Here is a 16,606-nt window from a genome sequence, read left to right on the forward strand (position 1 = left end):
TACCTTGGATTTCTGTTTAAATACTTGGTTTGATTAAACTGCACCCTCCCTTGAGAGTGGAATAAGGGCATGAATGGCTGAAGCTAACAGTGGGCATCCTTAGTGCTACTGCTGGAGAGGGGAGATTGGGGTGTGAATTGCTGAGTTTCTCAGTCTTGTATCCATCATTTCTAGGCAGAAGGGGCAAAGGTGCAATTGCATACCAAAAAAGAGTGAGGAAGGAATGTGGCAGTGAGAATTCGTGAATTCTTTATCTACTTGCAGAAGGACAGCAACAGGATTTTAAAAAAGGATACAGCTCTTCATTCTGCTCAGGCCTCCTTGTTTTCCAGTGCTAACAGTCTACTTAGGGCATATTCTTCTACTGACAGTACTAATGCTGGTCACTGATGTGATTGCAAATCCAATGCATGCACAGTTATATTGCTACTAACACTGTTAGTCCAGGTTAGAATTTTGCTCATTTTCTAAGCTCTTTGTCTTGTCTGGAAATGAAGCAAAAAAAGTGCTCAGTAGAGGACAGCATATGAGCAGGTCTGGCTGGCCTGGGCCCTGGAGGCTATATGATCCTAGGAGTCCCTCCTGATGCTTCTGTCTGTGAAGAAGTGGCAGGGGAAGGTTCTCTGCAGGCGTCCTGGTCCAATCTGATAGCAGAACTGCAGGGTTCAAAGGATGGCATGCAGGCATTGTTACTGTGGTCAGGAGTTGTGAAGATCTGGGGGGACCAGGTGCATTACTCGCTCTCCCTGTGGCATGTTGGCAGCCCAACTCCTGTAGCGTGGTGCCTCTTGCCTTGTTGGAGAAGGAACGGTCACTTGCAGTGGGGCTCCGTGCCCTTTCTGGAAGGGGTGTTTGTGGCCCCTCGTAGAATAACTCTTGTTAAACATTTGTATTGCACTAGAGCTTAGGGGCCCTAAAGGAAGTCCAGGTCCCAGAGTGCTAGGCACTGTATGTACACTGAGTGGGCGACAGTCCCTACCAGGAAAAGTTGACACGGTCTAAACAACCCAAGGAGGGGAGAGAGGAAATATCCCCCTGAAGCACAGAGTGAGCAAGCTCCCACGGCAAAGCGGAAACTGGAACCCAGGTCTCCCAAACCCCAGGCCAGGCTCTGAATCACAAAATCAGCCTTCGGCTCCCGAAGAAAGTGGCAGGTCTCCCATACGCAACGTTGCCGTGACACTCACTGGTTTACTCTACCGCGCGGGGGGAAATAGGAGTTTCGCGCGTGCTCCCAGCATTACGGTAAGAGGGGAACGGAGGCGCTGCAGCGAGGAGACACGTATAATCCCAGCATTACGGCAAGGGGGCGGGCTGGTGTCGCGGGAGCTGGGCGCGAGTTCTCGTGAGATCTCGGTGCAGGACGAGGAGGGAGATCCAAGCAGGAGCGAGGGAGCCGGCTGCGGCGGGTGAGTGTGAGGGGCCCGTGCTGCCCCCTGGGGGCCTCGCCCCCAGGGCGGTAGCTGGACTGGCCGCCCCCTCCCGCCCTGTGGCAGCACGGAGCCCTTCTTCCCGCAGAGACCCCCCCCGACACTGACCTACCCCCCCCCGCCCGGGCAGCAGCAGCAGCACAGGGCACCGCCCCCCCGAACCCCCACCTTCGGGGGGTGGGGGCAGCAGCACAAGGCTCCGCCTCCTGCCCCCCAGAACCCCCACCTTCGGGGGGTGGGGGCAGCAGCACAGGGCCCCGCCCCCCCCAGAGCCCCCACCTCCCGGGGGGGCGGCGGCGGCAACACAGGGCCCCGCCCCCCCCAGAGCCCTCACCTCCTGGGGGGGCGGCGGCGGCGGCGGCAACACAGGGCCCCGCCCCCCCCAGAGCCCCCACCTCCCGGGGGGCGGCGGCGGCGGCGGCAACACAGGGCCCCGCCCCCCCCAGAGCCCCCACCTCACGGGGTGTGGGGGCAGCAGCACAGGGCCCCGCCCCCTGCCCCCCAGAGCCCCCACCTCCCGGGGGGGCGGCGGTGGCGGCAGCACAGGGCCCCGTCCCCAGACACTGCATGCATCCGATGAAGTGAGCTGTGGCTCACGAAAGCTTATGCTCTAATAAATTTGTTAGTCTCTAAGGTGCCACAAGTCCTCCTGTTCTTTATACGGATACAGACTAACACGGCTGCTACTATGAAACCTGAACCTCCTGGGACATTAGCAGAGGGCCCTGCCCCCCCAATACTGACTCCTCCCGGGTAGCAGCCCAGGGCCATGCCCCTTGATACTGAACCCCCCTGGGGAAGTAGCAGAGGGCCCTGCCACTAGTGTGCCCCTCCCCCTGGGGCAGCATAAGAACGGCTATAGTGGGTCAGACCAAGGGTCCATCTAGCCCAGGCACCCCTGTCTGCCTCAGAGTGCGGCCACCAACTCTTGATAGTGGCTGCTCAGACAAACCTGTCTCTCTATCCCTGCCTCCCATGGCCCTTCAGTGAGAGCTGCCCCCTTCCCAAGGAAGGTGGGTCAGGAAGTCACCAGCTGCCTGTAGAGTCCCCGGTTCCCTGTGCCTGACTGGGAAGGAGTGGGGGAGCTGTCAGGGGGAAGCACTCCAGCAACTGAAAGCTGCAGCCACCTCCTCTTACAAGAGCTACCTCCAGCACTGTGCACACCATGTCTCCAGAGGCACTGCCTGGGCCCCCCGAAGAGGCTGTGCTGTACAGGGTACCCTGATCCCCACTTCAGTGCCAGCGCAAACACCAAGATGGTACATCTTGCTGCCCTTCATAACAGTTGTTCAGGAGCAACAGCTGGGCGCTGCATAGAGGAATTGCTGCTTTGCCCCCACAGTCTGCTTGGCTCCTCCCCTCCCCCCATGCTTTGGAGGCTGTTGTGGCTGAAAAAAAAGTCCGCTGGTGGCTGCATATGGCCCTGGTGGCCGCATTGAGAAACTCTGCTCCAGCGTGACTTGAAGAAAGGGGTATGCCTTCCCTAAGTTACAGCAGTGAATAAAACTAAGCTGTCCTGGATGTTTCACTTTTGGCTTTGTGTGTGTGTATGTGTGTGTTTACAGCAGCGAGCTCACCATGGAGAACCTGGAGGATAACACAACTGTGTTCTCCACCCTGAGATCTTTCAACAACTTCATTTCACAGCGTGTGGAGGGGGCATCTGGTCCAGCCACACCAGGATCATTTCAAAGTACCTTGCATATGCAGTACCAGCAGAGGGTGCAGGTGAGACATCCCTGGCTCACTGACAGCTGTAGTGTCATTGCAGTCAAGAGTTTAGATTTCATTTGATCTTAGGCCTGGAGATTTTTTTTTAGTTAGGAGATGGGGGTTGTCCCGTCTTGCATTGCTATCCCTACATTGTCAATGATGGAGATAATTTGCACCCAAAATAAAACTCTTAATTCCTTTCATTTAAAAAAAAAAAAAAAAAAAAAAGTGAGTTATGGGCCTGACTCTTTGTCCGGGCTAATCAAGGGGCTCCCTTGAATTCTTCTCCTTTAAGTTATCTGTAGGCCAACTCGGGCATCTGTATTGTAATTTCCCTTCATCCTGCCCCACGACTAAGCTTAACTGATGGCTTGCTTGCGGTGTTGGACAAGTTTTCCTGGCTTGCCTAGCTCTCTCTTGAAAATATACTGTCAGCTGGGCTAAACTATCGGTGGTGTGTTTATGATATTGACTCTGAGGCCTGAATTGAGATCACCAAATTCATTCCATTGAGGACCTCTGTCGGGGCCAGAATTGTAGCCCTGGAAGAGTAAATGTCTAATTTACTAAACCAGTCTTCATGGATACGATGGTGATGGGCATTTCAGCAATACCTATGATATCTTACACAAATCTCCCTTAAAGTTCTTAGGTTCTGTAGCTTTGTTATGGGTCTCTGATTGTAAAGTAAGGGTTTGCCATATTTATTTTAATTTCCATTGCATTTAAAGTTCTAACTATAATATTTTAATTTCCTTACTCTTTTATTTGTGTGACTCACCATTGGCTGTGGAGTCTTCCGTGAATGTGTGTTGAGGTCTGGGATTCTGACTGAACATGGAGGAAGTATTAATGTTTCGTAAAGACAAAGTGCTCTGTTAATTCCTTCGGTGCTCCTAGGTTGCACAAGAGCACCGGCAGTAGTTTTACACAAAAAATGCATTCATATGAATAAACATTAGGTTGTACCATGTATGTCTAACTGCAGTGGGGAAAACCCTGCTCATTTGTTCAGCACTTAGTTTCACAGATGTAAGTATGGGGCCTGGTCTCTGACCCTTGACTAGCTTCTGTTTCTTCTTCGAGAAGGCCAAAGAAATCTGTAATAGGAATCTTTTTAGTTTTGTGTGTGGTAAGTATATTCTAGAAGGGAGCTTCTGTAATGATTGGTGTGGGAAATTTGGAGTTAAGACCCCAAAATTCACCCACACTCCCATTTTTAGCTATTACTGACTCACTGTGTGACCTTGGGCATGTCACATAACTCTTGGTTCTCAGTTTCCCCATCTGCTAAATGGGTATGATGATACTTATCTACCCTATATAGGACGTGATGGGCTAAATATATCAAGGTTTGTAAAGTAATTTGAAAGCCAAAGCTGGAGGCCATTATAGAAAGGCAAAATATTACTGCTTTTCTGCTGATTGTGTGTTTTTTATGTCTCTCTTCACATGGAAACTGATCAGCTGGAGGAAGAAGCTGGGCAAATCCGTTCCAAATCTCAGCTCCTGCAAGTGGAACGGGAGAAGATACAGATGGAGCTGAGCCACAAAAGAGCTCGCATTGAGTTGGAGAAGGCAGCTAATACTAACGCTAGGAGCTATGAGGTGGGTACGGCATTCGTGCTGTCTGGCAGCCAAGGCTTCAGTCAGAGCATCTTGAGATCATTAAAACTTTGTTGCGTGTCTGACAAATAGTCTGATACTGATCTGACCACCAGATATTCTAGACATTTATTTATTGAGCACTCTTTTGCTCATCAGTATAAAACAAAAGGAGATTCAGGTCTGCTGCATTAAACCTTGTTTCTTCCAGAAGTGTTTAAACTTCATTTGGCCCAATTGCAGACGTTTGGTATGTTTGACTGGAATGATAACACCAGTCATGTGACTGCCATACAAGAGAAGTTGCATTGATAAGACACTGAGCTCTAGTCAGTGATTAATAGCTTTGTTGCCTTCTGGTTGTTAGCCCAAATGTGTTTGCTTAGCTATGTCGATAAAATAAGCAGCAGAGTTTGTGGGCTTTGTCATCCTATAAAGCTCTTAGAATCTCTCCAAAGTTCAGCTGCTAAAAAAAAAAAAAATCAATCCAGCAAAATATTATAAGGATGCTGGGAGACAGATTTACTCTGTAGCTGTGAAATGGTGGGTCACTGAGTAAATTCCTGGTTCTGCCTCAAGTCAGTTGATTTTGGGATTAAGCCCAGAACAGTTCAAACCTGAATCTAGCTGAGTCAGTCACAGAAACCATTAAAATACTGGTACAAAAAGGGAGCAGCACTAATCCAGCAGTGTGGTAATTACCCTGCTCAAATTCGGCATTTCATGGTGTGGATAAAGGTTTCAGGAACCATGCGTTGCTTTGCATAATCCTTACTTAATAGGTAAATCTGTGGCCCGATTTGCTTTGATTAGTAGAGCAATTTGCTTTACATTTTTCAATAAGTGCTAATCAATTTGAGTTAGAAATGAACTTGAAATAGCATGTGAAATGCTGTCGGAGTGCCAATAAAATAAATAAACATGGCTGAAAAAACCCCTAAATCTGCCCCCATATGTTGGTGGTTTCGTTGCACTGGTTGTTTATGCTGTATGTTTAAAGTTGACTTATTTAAGATTAAAATATTTTAGACTTAAAATGCTCTAATGCAAATAGAAATTTCACCAGAGAAACTTGTCTTGTTACTCCAGATATCAAGGTCCCAGGCTCAGTGAAATAAACTTCTTGTGTAAGGGTAATTGATATATCCAGGGTTTTCACGTTTGAGCCAATGTAAATTATGCTGTGTAAACCATGAAGCCAACTCTGTGTGCTAATGTCCATACATCAGTTCAAGAAGTGCTTGGAATCTGTCTTAGTAATTTCCTGGCTTCATTCCCCGGTCATTGAGAAGCTGCCAGTGAGGTACTAGCTTTGCTAGCTAGAGGGTTAAAGAGCTTGGCTCTGAAAAGCATTGGTTGGTGGGGTTGCCTCTGGGACTATAGTGAGGAAAGGACAGTGTCTTCACTGTTATGGTTCTTTCTTCTTTATGAAGTCCCTTTACATTTTCCCTTCCCTAGCGAGAGGCTGACCGTAACCAGGAGCTCCTCACACGCATAAAGCATTATCAGGAAAAGGAAGTGGAGGCTGAGGCTAAACTGAAGGAACAAATGGAGATGAATAAATCCTATAAGAAGAGCATGGAGACTGTGAGCAAGAAGCTGCAGGAGAAGGAGAGCAAACTGGCTGAAGCTAATGAAGTAAGAGCACAGCAATTTCTTATTTCACCCAGTGCTCTAGATGACTTTGAGAGTCACATGGAATCAGAGCAATCCACTCTTGTTACAACAATTAGAACCACAGTGTACACAGTGATTGACAAACAGAGATGAGATTTGTTCTCTACTCCAAAGAGCTTACAGTCTAAACAGGACAGGAAAAGGGATAACAGTTCGAGAGTGGTGAATATGGGGAATATGAGACGATGTTGCTTGGAGAGATGGATTTGGAGGAGAAAGAGTTGGATGGCAAGGGCAGGGAGAGTGTTCTGGGCATGGGGGAAATCAGGATAGAAGTCATGATGTAGAGAGTGGGGGGGAAAGCAATGAAGGGAGTGATAAGATGAGAGGAAGCCAAGAGAGTGAAGGAAACGAGCAGGAGAGTTGGCGGAGCTGAGATTTAGGTCGGACCAAACTACCTAGAGGGGACATCTTCCAAATATGTCTTAAATGGCAACTTCCTTTACTAGCATTTGTTAGCTAAGCACCCAAAACTTAGGGATTTGGGGACCATGAGGAGGGGTTCAAATGAGTGGATTTAACTTGCCTGTTGGAATTTGTGGCAATAAAAATAGGAAGACTGTTGGAGGTTGGAAGAAAAACTAAACCAATAATTTGGAGTCCCTGCAGCTGACCTATTTCTATGCCACTTTTATCCCCACATTGCTCAAATTTGGGACAGGATCTTGTCTCTTTAATGCATCTAACACATTTTGGGTGCGATCTGATACGTTTCAGAATGCTAAAAGTGGGAGTGAGGTATGAGGGTCAGGCGAATAATGGTTATTCGAGCCAATGTGGCTTATTCTTCAACTTTGTGAAGTTCCTTCCTCTGGTTTGCTGTCTATATTTGCCATATAAGGTTTCGTCAGTCAACTAGTTTATTTCAGAGTTGACAGTACTGATGTTTGTCTCTCTGTGTGTGTATTCTGAGTGAATCTGAGGGTGAGAGCTGAGTCTAGTAGCTTAGTAAAGGTGTAATGGCAAATGCTGCTGTGATTACTGTCTTAGCCATATTTCTTTGTGCCAATCACCATGGTAGCTAGACCTCTACTGAAGACTTCTCTGCTATTACTTGGCTGGTTGAAAATTTTTGGGTCTCTATTTTGAAACCCCACTGCTTAGGAGCATGTAGATATGGTGATGGTGAGATAATTGTCAATAGTAAGACACATTCTCTTGTGAGCATAGCTTCTGGCTTTGAGGTTTGCTTTTTTGCATACCAGGTCATACGCTTAATGAATAATGGAAATGTCAATTTGGGTGGCAGATGAAAGAGCGCAAAGAATTTTCTTTGACTTTGTTCTGAGGTGGGTTTGCAGGTCTTATTGTGAATTATTTCTAGATTCAGTGTTTCACATTAGTCAGTTGTCTTATCTCAGCAGTTTGCATTCCATAATGTTCAGCCTGGAGGTCCACTGGTCTATTTGTGTGTTGTTTATTCTTCCTCTTCTTTCTGTGACTCCAGATGATCAGCGTATTGAAAGGGAAAATATCTGAGTTGCAGTGGAGTTTAATGAATCAGGAGATGCAAATGACAAGCCAGGAATCTCAGAAGCGGGAGCTGATGGAACAGCTGGATGTGCAACACCAGTGAGTAGGGGATCAACAACTGCCAGGAAAAAAGAAATCTTCAGTCTTGTGCAGCTGCTGCCATTCAGAAAATGTTCAACAGCTTTTTTATTTTTGCTGTTCAAAGGGTTTTTTTTTGATCTGTGTAGGTTATAATATTTGCTGGAAACTAGTGCTGAGCAGCAATTTAATTCTACCTTAGTAAAAAAACATCCAAGCTTAAAACCTCCCTTACTTCTCATATTCATGTTGATACTTGATTTTGTACTATGTGTAGTTGAGGGGTGATTAGAAGATCTGATGAGGTGTGTGTCTGCCTGCTGCATCCTCTTCTTTCAGCTCCATGTACCAACACTCCTTTTTAGGACCAAGGTTTAAATGACTCTTTATGTAATGTACTCATGTATTTGTTGATGTGGCCATGGGGTAACTTGATCGTGAGGATCTCTATGGATATATGGAGTCAGTATTTTTTAGAAGAATGAATATTTCTGCTTTTCTATGTAGAGGTAATCTGTCTCCCCAGTGAATGTCTCAGTTGCCCCAGAACTTTAAATTAAATTAAAGAAAGGTCCTGGGGGGCAGTTCTTGCTTTTACACCACAACAGTCCTTGGTCGTGGTGGTAAATGACACTTGAATAAGTGTGTGTCTCCAGTATACCTCTATATCTATAATAGATTGTTCCCATCAAGTGATTCTTGTGTGTAAATTTGTCTCTTATGTCTGCTTAAAACAGAAAATGTCAGGAGGCCAACCAACAAATCCAGTTGCTGCAAGCAAGTCAGTCTCTGCTGGCAGAACATGAGCAGAAAATTAAGGTGAGAGTGTGTGCGACCTATGCTGAATGTCTGCTTTTCATTTTTACATACAAAAAGTATTGGGAAGATTTACCCTTACAGAAACTGAGAGCCATTTTGTCATATAAATGCCTTGCTTGTTAGGTGGGTAGAGCTGAATTTGCCTAAATTGAGACATCAAGGCACAGAAATTAGAAGGGTGGATTACACAGTCTATAATATTCAGCACTTGTACAGTAACTCCTCACTTAACGTCATCCCGGTTAATGTTTTTCGTTGTTATGCCACTGATCAATTAGATAACATGCTCGTTTAAAGTTGCGCAATGCTCCCTTATAATGTTGTTTGGCAGCTGCCTGTTTTGTCCACTGTTTACAGAAAGAGCAGTCTGTTGGAGCTAGCTGGTGGGGGCTTGGACCGGCAGCCCCACATCAGCTCCCCTAAATTCCCTGTGCAACCATCACCCAGCAGGCTATCAATTGCCGGGCAGTTCAGCTTTCCCTCCCCCCACTGCTGTGTGCTGCTCCTGCCCTCTGCCTCGGAGGGCAGGAGCAGCTCCTGTACCCCTTCTCCACAGAGCAGGGTGGGCACGACAGGGCTCAGGATGGATGGAGCTTGCTGGCAGCAGTTGCTGTCTCAACTTGCTGATCTACTTAAAAAGTCAGGGTACTTAGAGTGGGGTCAGCATACTTAAGGGGCAATGCATGGTTCGCTGTCTCATACATGGTGTCTGTCTGTCTCACACACACACACACACACACACACACACACACACACACACACACACACACACACACACACACAGAGCATGTCTGTGTCTCTCTCGCCACGTAAGGCTACATTAACAACAATATATTAACTCTTGAGGGCTCAGCTGAGTGCTAGTTCATCATTTAGCAGTAAGACATTCCCTGGGAAATATCCCACCCTCTTCCATCCTGAGACTCCACCACCTCAACCAAGCTTCACAATCATCATTGCTGTGTACAGTATTAAATTGTTTGTTTTAAAAGGTGTAGAGTGTGTGTGTGTGTGTGTGTGTGTTTGTTTATAAAAATAGTCTTTTGTTTGATGAAACAAATTTCCTTGGAACCTTAACCCCCCCCAGTTTACATTAATTCTTATGGGGAAATTGGATTCGCTTAACATCATTTCGCTTAAAGTATCATTTTTCAGGAACATAACTACAACATTAAGTGAGGACTTACTGTATAACATTCTTTGTCTTTTCTGTATCAGAGAGTCCAAGTGATCAGAAGCTGTACAGATCCTTTCTGTGTAGATAACTGATTTGCATTGTTATATAGCAGATTATTTGGATGCAAGCTCAGCCTGGTCTTGTCTGGTCACTCAGGGCTCTGGCACAATACTTCTAGACATGTTTGCTTTTTCATGACAGATGGTGAGCCTTGCAATTCTGAGCTCAGTTCCTGTTCCTGGGGTAATCTTTCCACTGGAGTCAGGGTATCCTTTTTAATATGCATATAAAGTACAGCTAGCTGCAATGCTTTTGATTGCAAGTTGACTTGTTGGGGGAAGCATGGAGATGCCCTCTGTCCTGCCAAACTAACTTCTAGGCCAGATAGGAGCGATTCTCTTCTGTGCCGATAGGAGGCAGTAGAGAGAGAAACAGATGGAGAGAATTAAACTTGACTTTGAGGGAATGCTGATTGTGGAGTTTCCTTTGGTTGGCATTGAATAGAGGAAGATTGAAGGGCAGCAGCATTGCCAATTCTGCATGGATGTGTCAAGAGAAACTTCTACAGCAGGCAGAGTGACTGGAAGTGGAGGTGGGGAAAGAGGACAACAAACTGCAGTACTGCTCTAAATAAACTCTTAGTTTGCTGGAAAAACCAATGTGCGGGGTTACACCAACAAGAAGAAGGTGTGGTTCTCATCCCAGAATCTCTCTATCCAATGAATGTCTTCTCATTTACTCATAAGCTAAATTTGTTAGTCTCTTAGGTGCCACAATTACTCCTGTTCTTTTTGTGGATACAGACTAACATGGCTGCTACTCTGAAACCTGTCTCCATTGTGTGTCTGTTCTGACCACTCCTAATAAGTCCATCAGAGTAATAATTTCTCATATATATTTCCTTATGGTAGGTGAGAAGAGATGACCTTTGGCTTATTATCCTTGACAAATAGGAAATTGATGTGTAAAAGGGAGGGCAGATGTCCTTTTAAATGTTAACAGTACCCATTTCTGATGTATGTTGGAGTTAATGTAAGGATAGAGAGAGTGCTAGAGAGAAAAGGATTTGGACAGGTTTAGCAGTCTGGTGGAGAGGTAGCTCTGAGCCTTCCTGAGCTAAATTCAGTTGTCGTCTTGTTCTCATGTCATCACTTACCTTCCAGGATCTGGAACAGAAGCTCTCCCTGCAGGAACAAGATGCTGCAATTGTGAAGAACATGAAAACAGAGCTGGCCCGATTCCCAAAGATGGAGCGGGAACTGTTCCAGCTCAGGGAGGATAATGCCTACTTCAGGTGAGAAGGAAAGATCTGCCTTCAGTATGGGGAGTATATCAAAAATGGCTATCTTCTGCTGTGGTCCATCCTCCTATAGCTGTCATTTTCTGTCTCGGGGGCTTTGCATTATACAGTGCATTATACAGAATGGAAATTTCTAAATAGAATGCTGTGGAAGGAAGTTTAAAGGTCTTCTGTATCTACTGTGTATGAGGTTGAGCCAGTGTTGTAATGGTTACTAGATATTGTGATTTGGAGGATTCTGGATAATCTCCTTTTGCACAGAGCGAGGGGATCATGAAATGAGGATTGGTCATTTTGGAAGATGAGACATATTTACCTTCTATCTTGGATCAAAGGAAAAGTTGTGCATAGCAAGGGGAGATTGGAGAGGGATTTGATGCTAAACATACTTGCTGATAATAAATTCTTTCTATATGGGTTTTGTGATGGGATATCTCTTCAATCTCATGACATTTCTAACATGTCTATCCCTGTAGTATCTTGGCAAAGATTTTAAATTCTTATTTTGTTACCAGCCAGTCGGCATTTCCACTAATGTTTTGAAAGCATTCTTGTGCCAGTGTATCATTTTGAAAGACTGGCTGCTGAAGTTTATAAATTGCTCCGGTGCTGCCTCTTTTAGAACCTGTTCTGTAGGTTTCCAAAGTACTAATGAATTTTGAAACTCGGTTGTCTTGTGTTATGGAGTAATCTGGCATTACTTTGATATGCTGTTATTATGAGAGAGTTTAATTTCAATCTCTAAACAAATGAACCAAAAGTCTGAAGTACATGAGTATCTGATCTTGCCAGCTTCCCTTTACCACAATTTAGAAGACTGGAGTCTAAGCAGGCTTCTTTGAGTTTACTCTTGATTTATGTGGACTACCACCATTCAATAACCATTTATCATGGAAACTCTCCAGGTGCCTCTATGCAATCCTTTCTGTTTGGAAATGTGAAATGTGTCGTAGCAGAGTGGAAACAGAAGCACATAGAAAGATTAGTAGTCTTATTTTTGACACCATTGGACTGATTAATGTACCCCCACAAAACCTATATTAAAATAAACTCGGGGCTGAAGAAATCTTACTATCTGTAAACGGACAAGAGCACTAACTCTTGCCTGTTTCCCTACTTACTGAGTTCCAGACCTGCATTCATATTGACTTTGCATCATAATGTCAAGGCTGTTGTGTTTACTTTAAATTCTGTTTTTGTACAATCGGTAAAGCAGGTATGAAATTTTCATATGTCCGGACATAACCCGGGGCATTTTGGAGTGGGAAAACTCAGCCCAGCGAATGCTGCCTCCTGTGTAACAGTCATTTTGAAGCAAAGGTTATAGAAGGTTACCACTTTGGCTCAGTGTCATAATGGCTTTTTTAATGTCTTATGCTTCCCTGTAATTGTGTGTGTGTGTGTGTGTGTGTGTGTGTGTGTATCCAGGAGTTTGCATAAGAGAAAGGAGTTGTTGTGGTGGCTTTTTAATGGCTTTGTCCTTTCTCTTTTTCTCAGGGAAATGAAGGAAAACAATGGATTACTCAGAGAGGAGGTGGAAGGTCTCCAGAGGAAACTGGAGCGCTATGAGAAGGTTCAGGCAGATCTAGTGAACCTCGAATTGGAAAATGAGGTGAGGAGCCGAGAACACTTACTATATAAGTAGAATTGGGGCTACTGCTCTTGCTTGTGTGGTCTTTTAGGGAACTAAAGTTCCTCTAGACATAGTGAGGGTATAGACAGTGATTGCTGTGATTCATGCTGGCCCAACCCCAAGATGTAGCCTAACATGTAGAATACTCATATGAGGGGAGTGTTCATAATGAGAGAAAAACAAAAGTCTGTCCATTGTTCATCTTAAAGACTTCTCTAAGTAGCAGTGCATCTTCATTGTGGCATCTCCCTTTCACCTTGCCCCACCTATGAATGCCCTTTTGGTTTCCCAGTGCTTAGCAGAGGTGTTGGTATTAGACACATAATGGGAGCCTGTAACATACCCTCAGATCAGTTTTGCTGGTAGAAGGGGCCACTGTACAGTCTTGTATCAATACAATTGATTTCTTTGTCTTGCTGTTGCCTGAAGCACCCCTTTCACCCCACCCTCTGTCAAAGGTAAAATGATTTTTCAAGATGATTACCCATTCATGAAAACTGTTGTGGTGCAGAGCTATTATAAGGGCTAGATCTGACTTGGGCAATCCAATCTGGTACTGAAAGCATAGACAGTTGTGATGCATATCCCTTTGGTGGGGGAGGAGAAATGGGCACAGCAGCTGGTATAGAACTGGCATATTTGGAATACGGGTTTAATTTCTTTGGTCTCTGCAGTAACAGAATCTGGTACAGTGGAGGTTAATTCACAAAGATAGATAATGAATGGCACAGAAATGGTATATTATGCCATGTAACTGTGGTGGTTGGGAAGATTAATGCTGCTGTTAATAGTGTCTTGGGTACCCAGAATGATGTTCCAGCAGTACTGGGCCATGCATAGATGATAAAGTCCACATGAAAAAAGTGGAAAAGGCTAAGGTGGAAGGAATGAAAAATGCAGCTATAGGAATTGAGATGAGATGTAAGAACCCTCATTTAGGTTTCTTTATTGACTTCTTTTGCCTCCTCCCTAGAAACTTCTGGGAAAGTTGAAAAGCTGGGAAAAACTAGATGAGAGCACTGGCTTAAATATCAGGTAGGTGCTGATGGAGTTAAACCACCTGTTCCACTTGCTTTACTTCTTAGAGATCTTGATGGCTTAATCTTGTCAGGCTGTCCACCTTAGCTGTCCTCCTGTGTGCAAACTTGTCTGTTGGTACTCCTCTCTCTCTCTCGCTGCTATGAAGTATATATGATTATGCCTTGTTAAATACAAACAGTCATAGAGTATCTTTTGGGGATTAAGTGAACTGGTGACTAACAGCCTGACCCAATCCATTTGAGACTGTGGTAAGTGGAGAGCTGGTTCAGCTTTTAGTTCTCTAAACTTCTTGCATATAACTACGTTCATATTTAGAAGGAATTGAGTTAGTGTGACCATATTAAGAGTAGAGCGTTTCATGAGATGTACGGCAAGTCATTTATATGAGCCTGTGATGCATTATTGTATATATAATTCCTGTAATGAAATCTCAGGAATGTTGCATTAGACTGACCTGACGTGTTGTTTTCTAAAGTAATAACTTAATTTAACAGCTCTTTCTCTTATTATCCTGTGTTTTATATGATGGTAGAGGTGTAATAAACATTTTTCACTTCTGGTGCTGAGAAAATTTCTCTAGGGAAAGTGAAATGATTGTAACACTAGTCAAAGAGAGGGCTGATGGGTAACACTGTAGTTCAGGAGTTCTCAAACTTCATTGCACCGCGACCCCATTCTGACAACAAAGTTACTACATGACCCTGGGGTGGGGGGAGCAGAGCCCAAGCCCAGCTGCCCTTGGTGGCAGGAGAGGGGGCCACAGCCTGAGCCCCACCACCCTGGGTGGTGATGGAGCTCGGCATGCAGCTTCAGCCCCGGGTCCCAGCAAGTGTAATTCTTGCCCTGGCAACCCTATTAAGTTGGGACGCAATCCACTTTGGCATCCCAACCCACAGTTTGAGAACTGCTGCTGTAGGTACAGAGATTGACATCTTTTAGATTGAACTAAATCACAGTTCTTGCTCTTCTAATTTGTCTGTGATGTAACCAAAGAGTGGTATCTGTTGCATCTTCTTCCCAGGGATAGCTGCTGCTTTGCAAGAAAAGCAATCTACGAAATTAGGGCCATGCTCAGGTGTCACCTTTGCAAGGGCTGTGGCTCTCTCAATGTTTCAAGTGTGATTATGCTTGTTGGTGGGAAGGGAGGTGTTTTGCCCAAAAGAACTGCTTTCCTTTGTGCATCCTTGCATTGAGAGCTATGCTTTAGACAAGAATTAGGCTTGACCTGCAACTTTTACCCCAGATCAAACTTCCCTACTCGGGCCCCTGTCCCAATCCCATCAATTGCAACTGCTTAACAAACGAAAACAGTGGAAGTTTTGCATGCAAAATGATGGCATACTTTGGGCCTAGCCTTGTTTGGATTTGGGATTCTATATTGGGTACGCTGCTACTTGAGGTAAAAGAGGATTGTCTTTCACAATGCCCGCTCTAGGCACCAGCAAAACAAGCAGGTGCTTGGGGTGACACTTTTCTAGGGGCAGCATTCTGGCGCCGGCCATGCCGCCCATAGAAATGTGCCCCAGCTCGCTTCCGCTCTGCCTCTGCCTGCTCCCCTGAGTGCGCCACTGCTCCGCTTCTCCCCCCTCCCTCCCAGGCTTGCTGCGCGAAATAGCTGTTTTGCGCCACAAGCCTGGGAAGGAGAGGGAGGGGAAACCGAGTGGCGGTGGAGCGGAGGTGAGCTGGGGCGTGGAGCGGTTCCTCTACCTCCCCCCGCCCCGCTCACCTCTGCTCCACCTGCTCCCCTGAACGCGCTGCCTCTCTCTCGCCTGAGAGGGAGGGGGGAGAAGCAGAGTGGCGGCGTGTTCGGGGAGCAGGCGGAGCGGAGGTGATCTAGGGCAGGGGGTTCTGGGGGAGGAGCTGCAGGAAGCAATTGGGGGGGGAAATACAGCATGCCTGGGGGAGAAGGTGGGCCTGGGGAAGGGGCGGGGTGGGGGGGGCACAAAAAAAAGTGGGGGCAGCCAAAAATTTTGTTTGGGGCAGCAAAAATCCTAGAGCCGGCCCTGGTCTCTCACAAGCAATGTCCTCTTACTTTTCTCATAATTCTTTGTGTTGTCCAATGTGTGTGATGAGCTACCTTTTCCTTAATGCACGTAGGTAGATAGCAATGCTGAGACCATCTCCTGCCTATGCTCAGGATTCATATGTTCAGACTTTCAGGAGAGTGAAGTACGGAGTTATTCCCACCAAACTTTCTCTTTGCCAGACAGTGGTGTGCAAGCTTTTACTTAAGTCAAGCTGTTAAAGGTTTAATGAGCTAATTTTGCAGTGGGAAGGAAATGGAACCAAGTGACTCTTCCTGCTGAAGTCTGATAACCTCTTCATTTAAAATCAGAATATTTGATGCAAAGTGTTAGTGAGGTTTTTGATTGTGCCGCATTGTTTAGCAGTATTAAGGGTGTTTCTTTGTACAGAAGAACAAATTGCTCTCAAGAAAATCACCTTTTGCATGTGATTGCACCAAGTGGAATTGGAGCTAGATTTTTTTTTTCCAGGCTTCTTTCAGTATGAATTATGTTCATTTTCAGCCAGGAATATGAGAACAAGTAAAAAGGGAGATCATTGTCCCAATCATATTCCTGGAGCGTACCTCTTGTGAAAGCTTGAGAAAAGTTAATTGCTAGACAGTGAGCAGGAGAGAATGGGAACAGTTGGATGGT

General features: G+C 45.5%; 1 protein-coding gene across 12 annotated transcripts in view; it reads left to right on the plus strand.

The window, feature by feature from the left end:
• The first annotated feature begins 1,227 nt into the window (after positions 1–1,227).
• The window catches only part of MAD1L1 (mitotic arrest deficient 1 like 1), a 551,618-nt gene continuing 536,239 nt past the window's right edge, over positions 1,228–16,606 (plus strand). For 4 of the 12 annotated variants that reach the window (XR_006274883.1, XM_043494293.1, XM_043494297.1 and 1 more), the window contains exons 1-9: positions 1,263–1,409; positions 2,996–3,158; positions 4,611–4,751; positions 6,207–6,386; positions 7,873–7,997; positions 8,714–8,795; positions 11,136–11,266; positions 12,770–12,884; positions 13,879–13,940. Coding sequence is in view for 11 of the 12 variants with exons in the window: in XM_043494293.1 (XP_043350228.1) it covers positions 3,009–3,158; positions 4,611–4,751; positions 6,207–6,386; positions 7,873–7,997; positions 8,714–8,795; positions 11,136–11,266; positions 12,770–12,884; positions 13,879–13,940 (986 nt within the window). In the remaining variant the exon portion in view is untranslated. Of the gene's footprint in view, positions 1,416–2,995; positions 3,159–4,610; positions 4,752–6,206; positions 6,387–7,872; positions 7,998–8,713; positions 8,796–11,135; positions 11,267–12,769; positions 12,885–13,878; positions 13,941–16,606 lie in introns of all 12 variants that reach the window. The other 8 variants (XM_043494294.1, XM_038419936.2, XM_038419935.2 and 5 more) reach the window with 7 other exon arrangements.

Source organism: Dermochelys coriacea, chromosome 10 (genome assembly GCF_009764565.3).
Source record: "Dermochelys coriacea isolate rDerCor1 chromosome 10, rDerCor1.pri.v4, whole genome shotgun sequence".
Classification (NCBI taxonomy): domain Eukaryota; kingdom Metazoa; phylum Chordata; order Testudines; family Dermochelyidae; genus Dermochelys; species Dermochelys coriacea.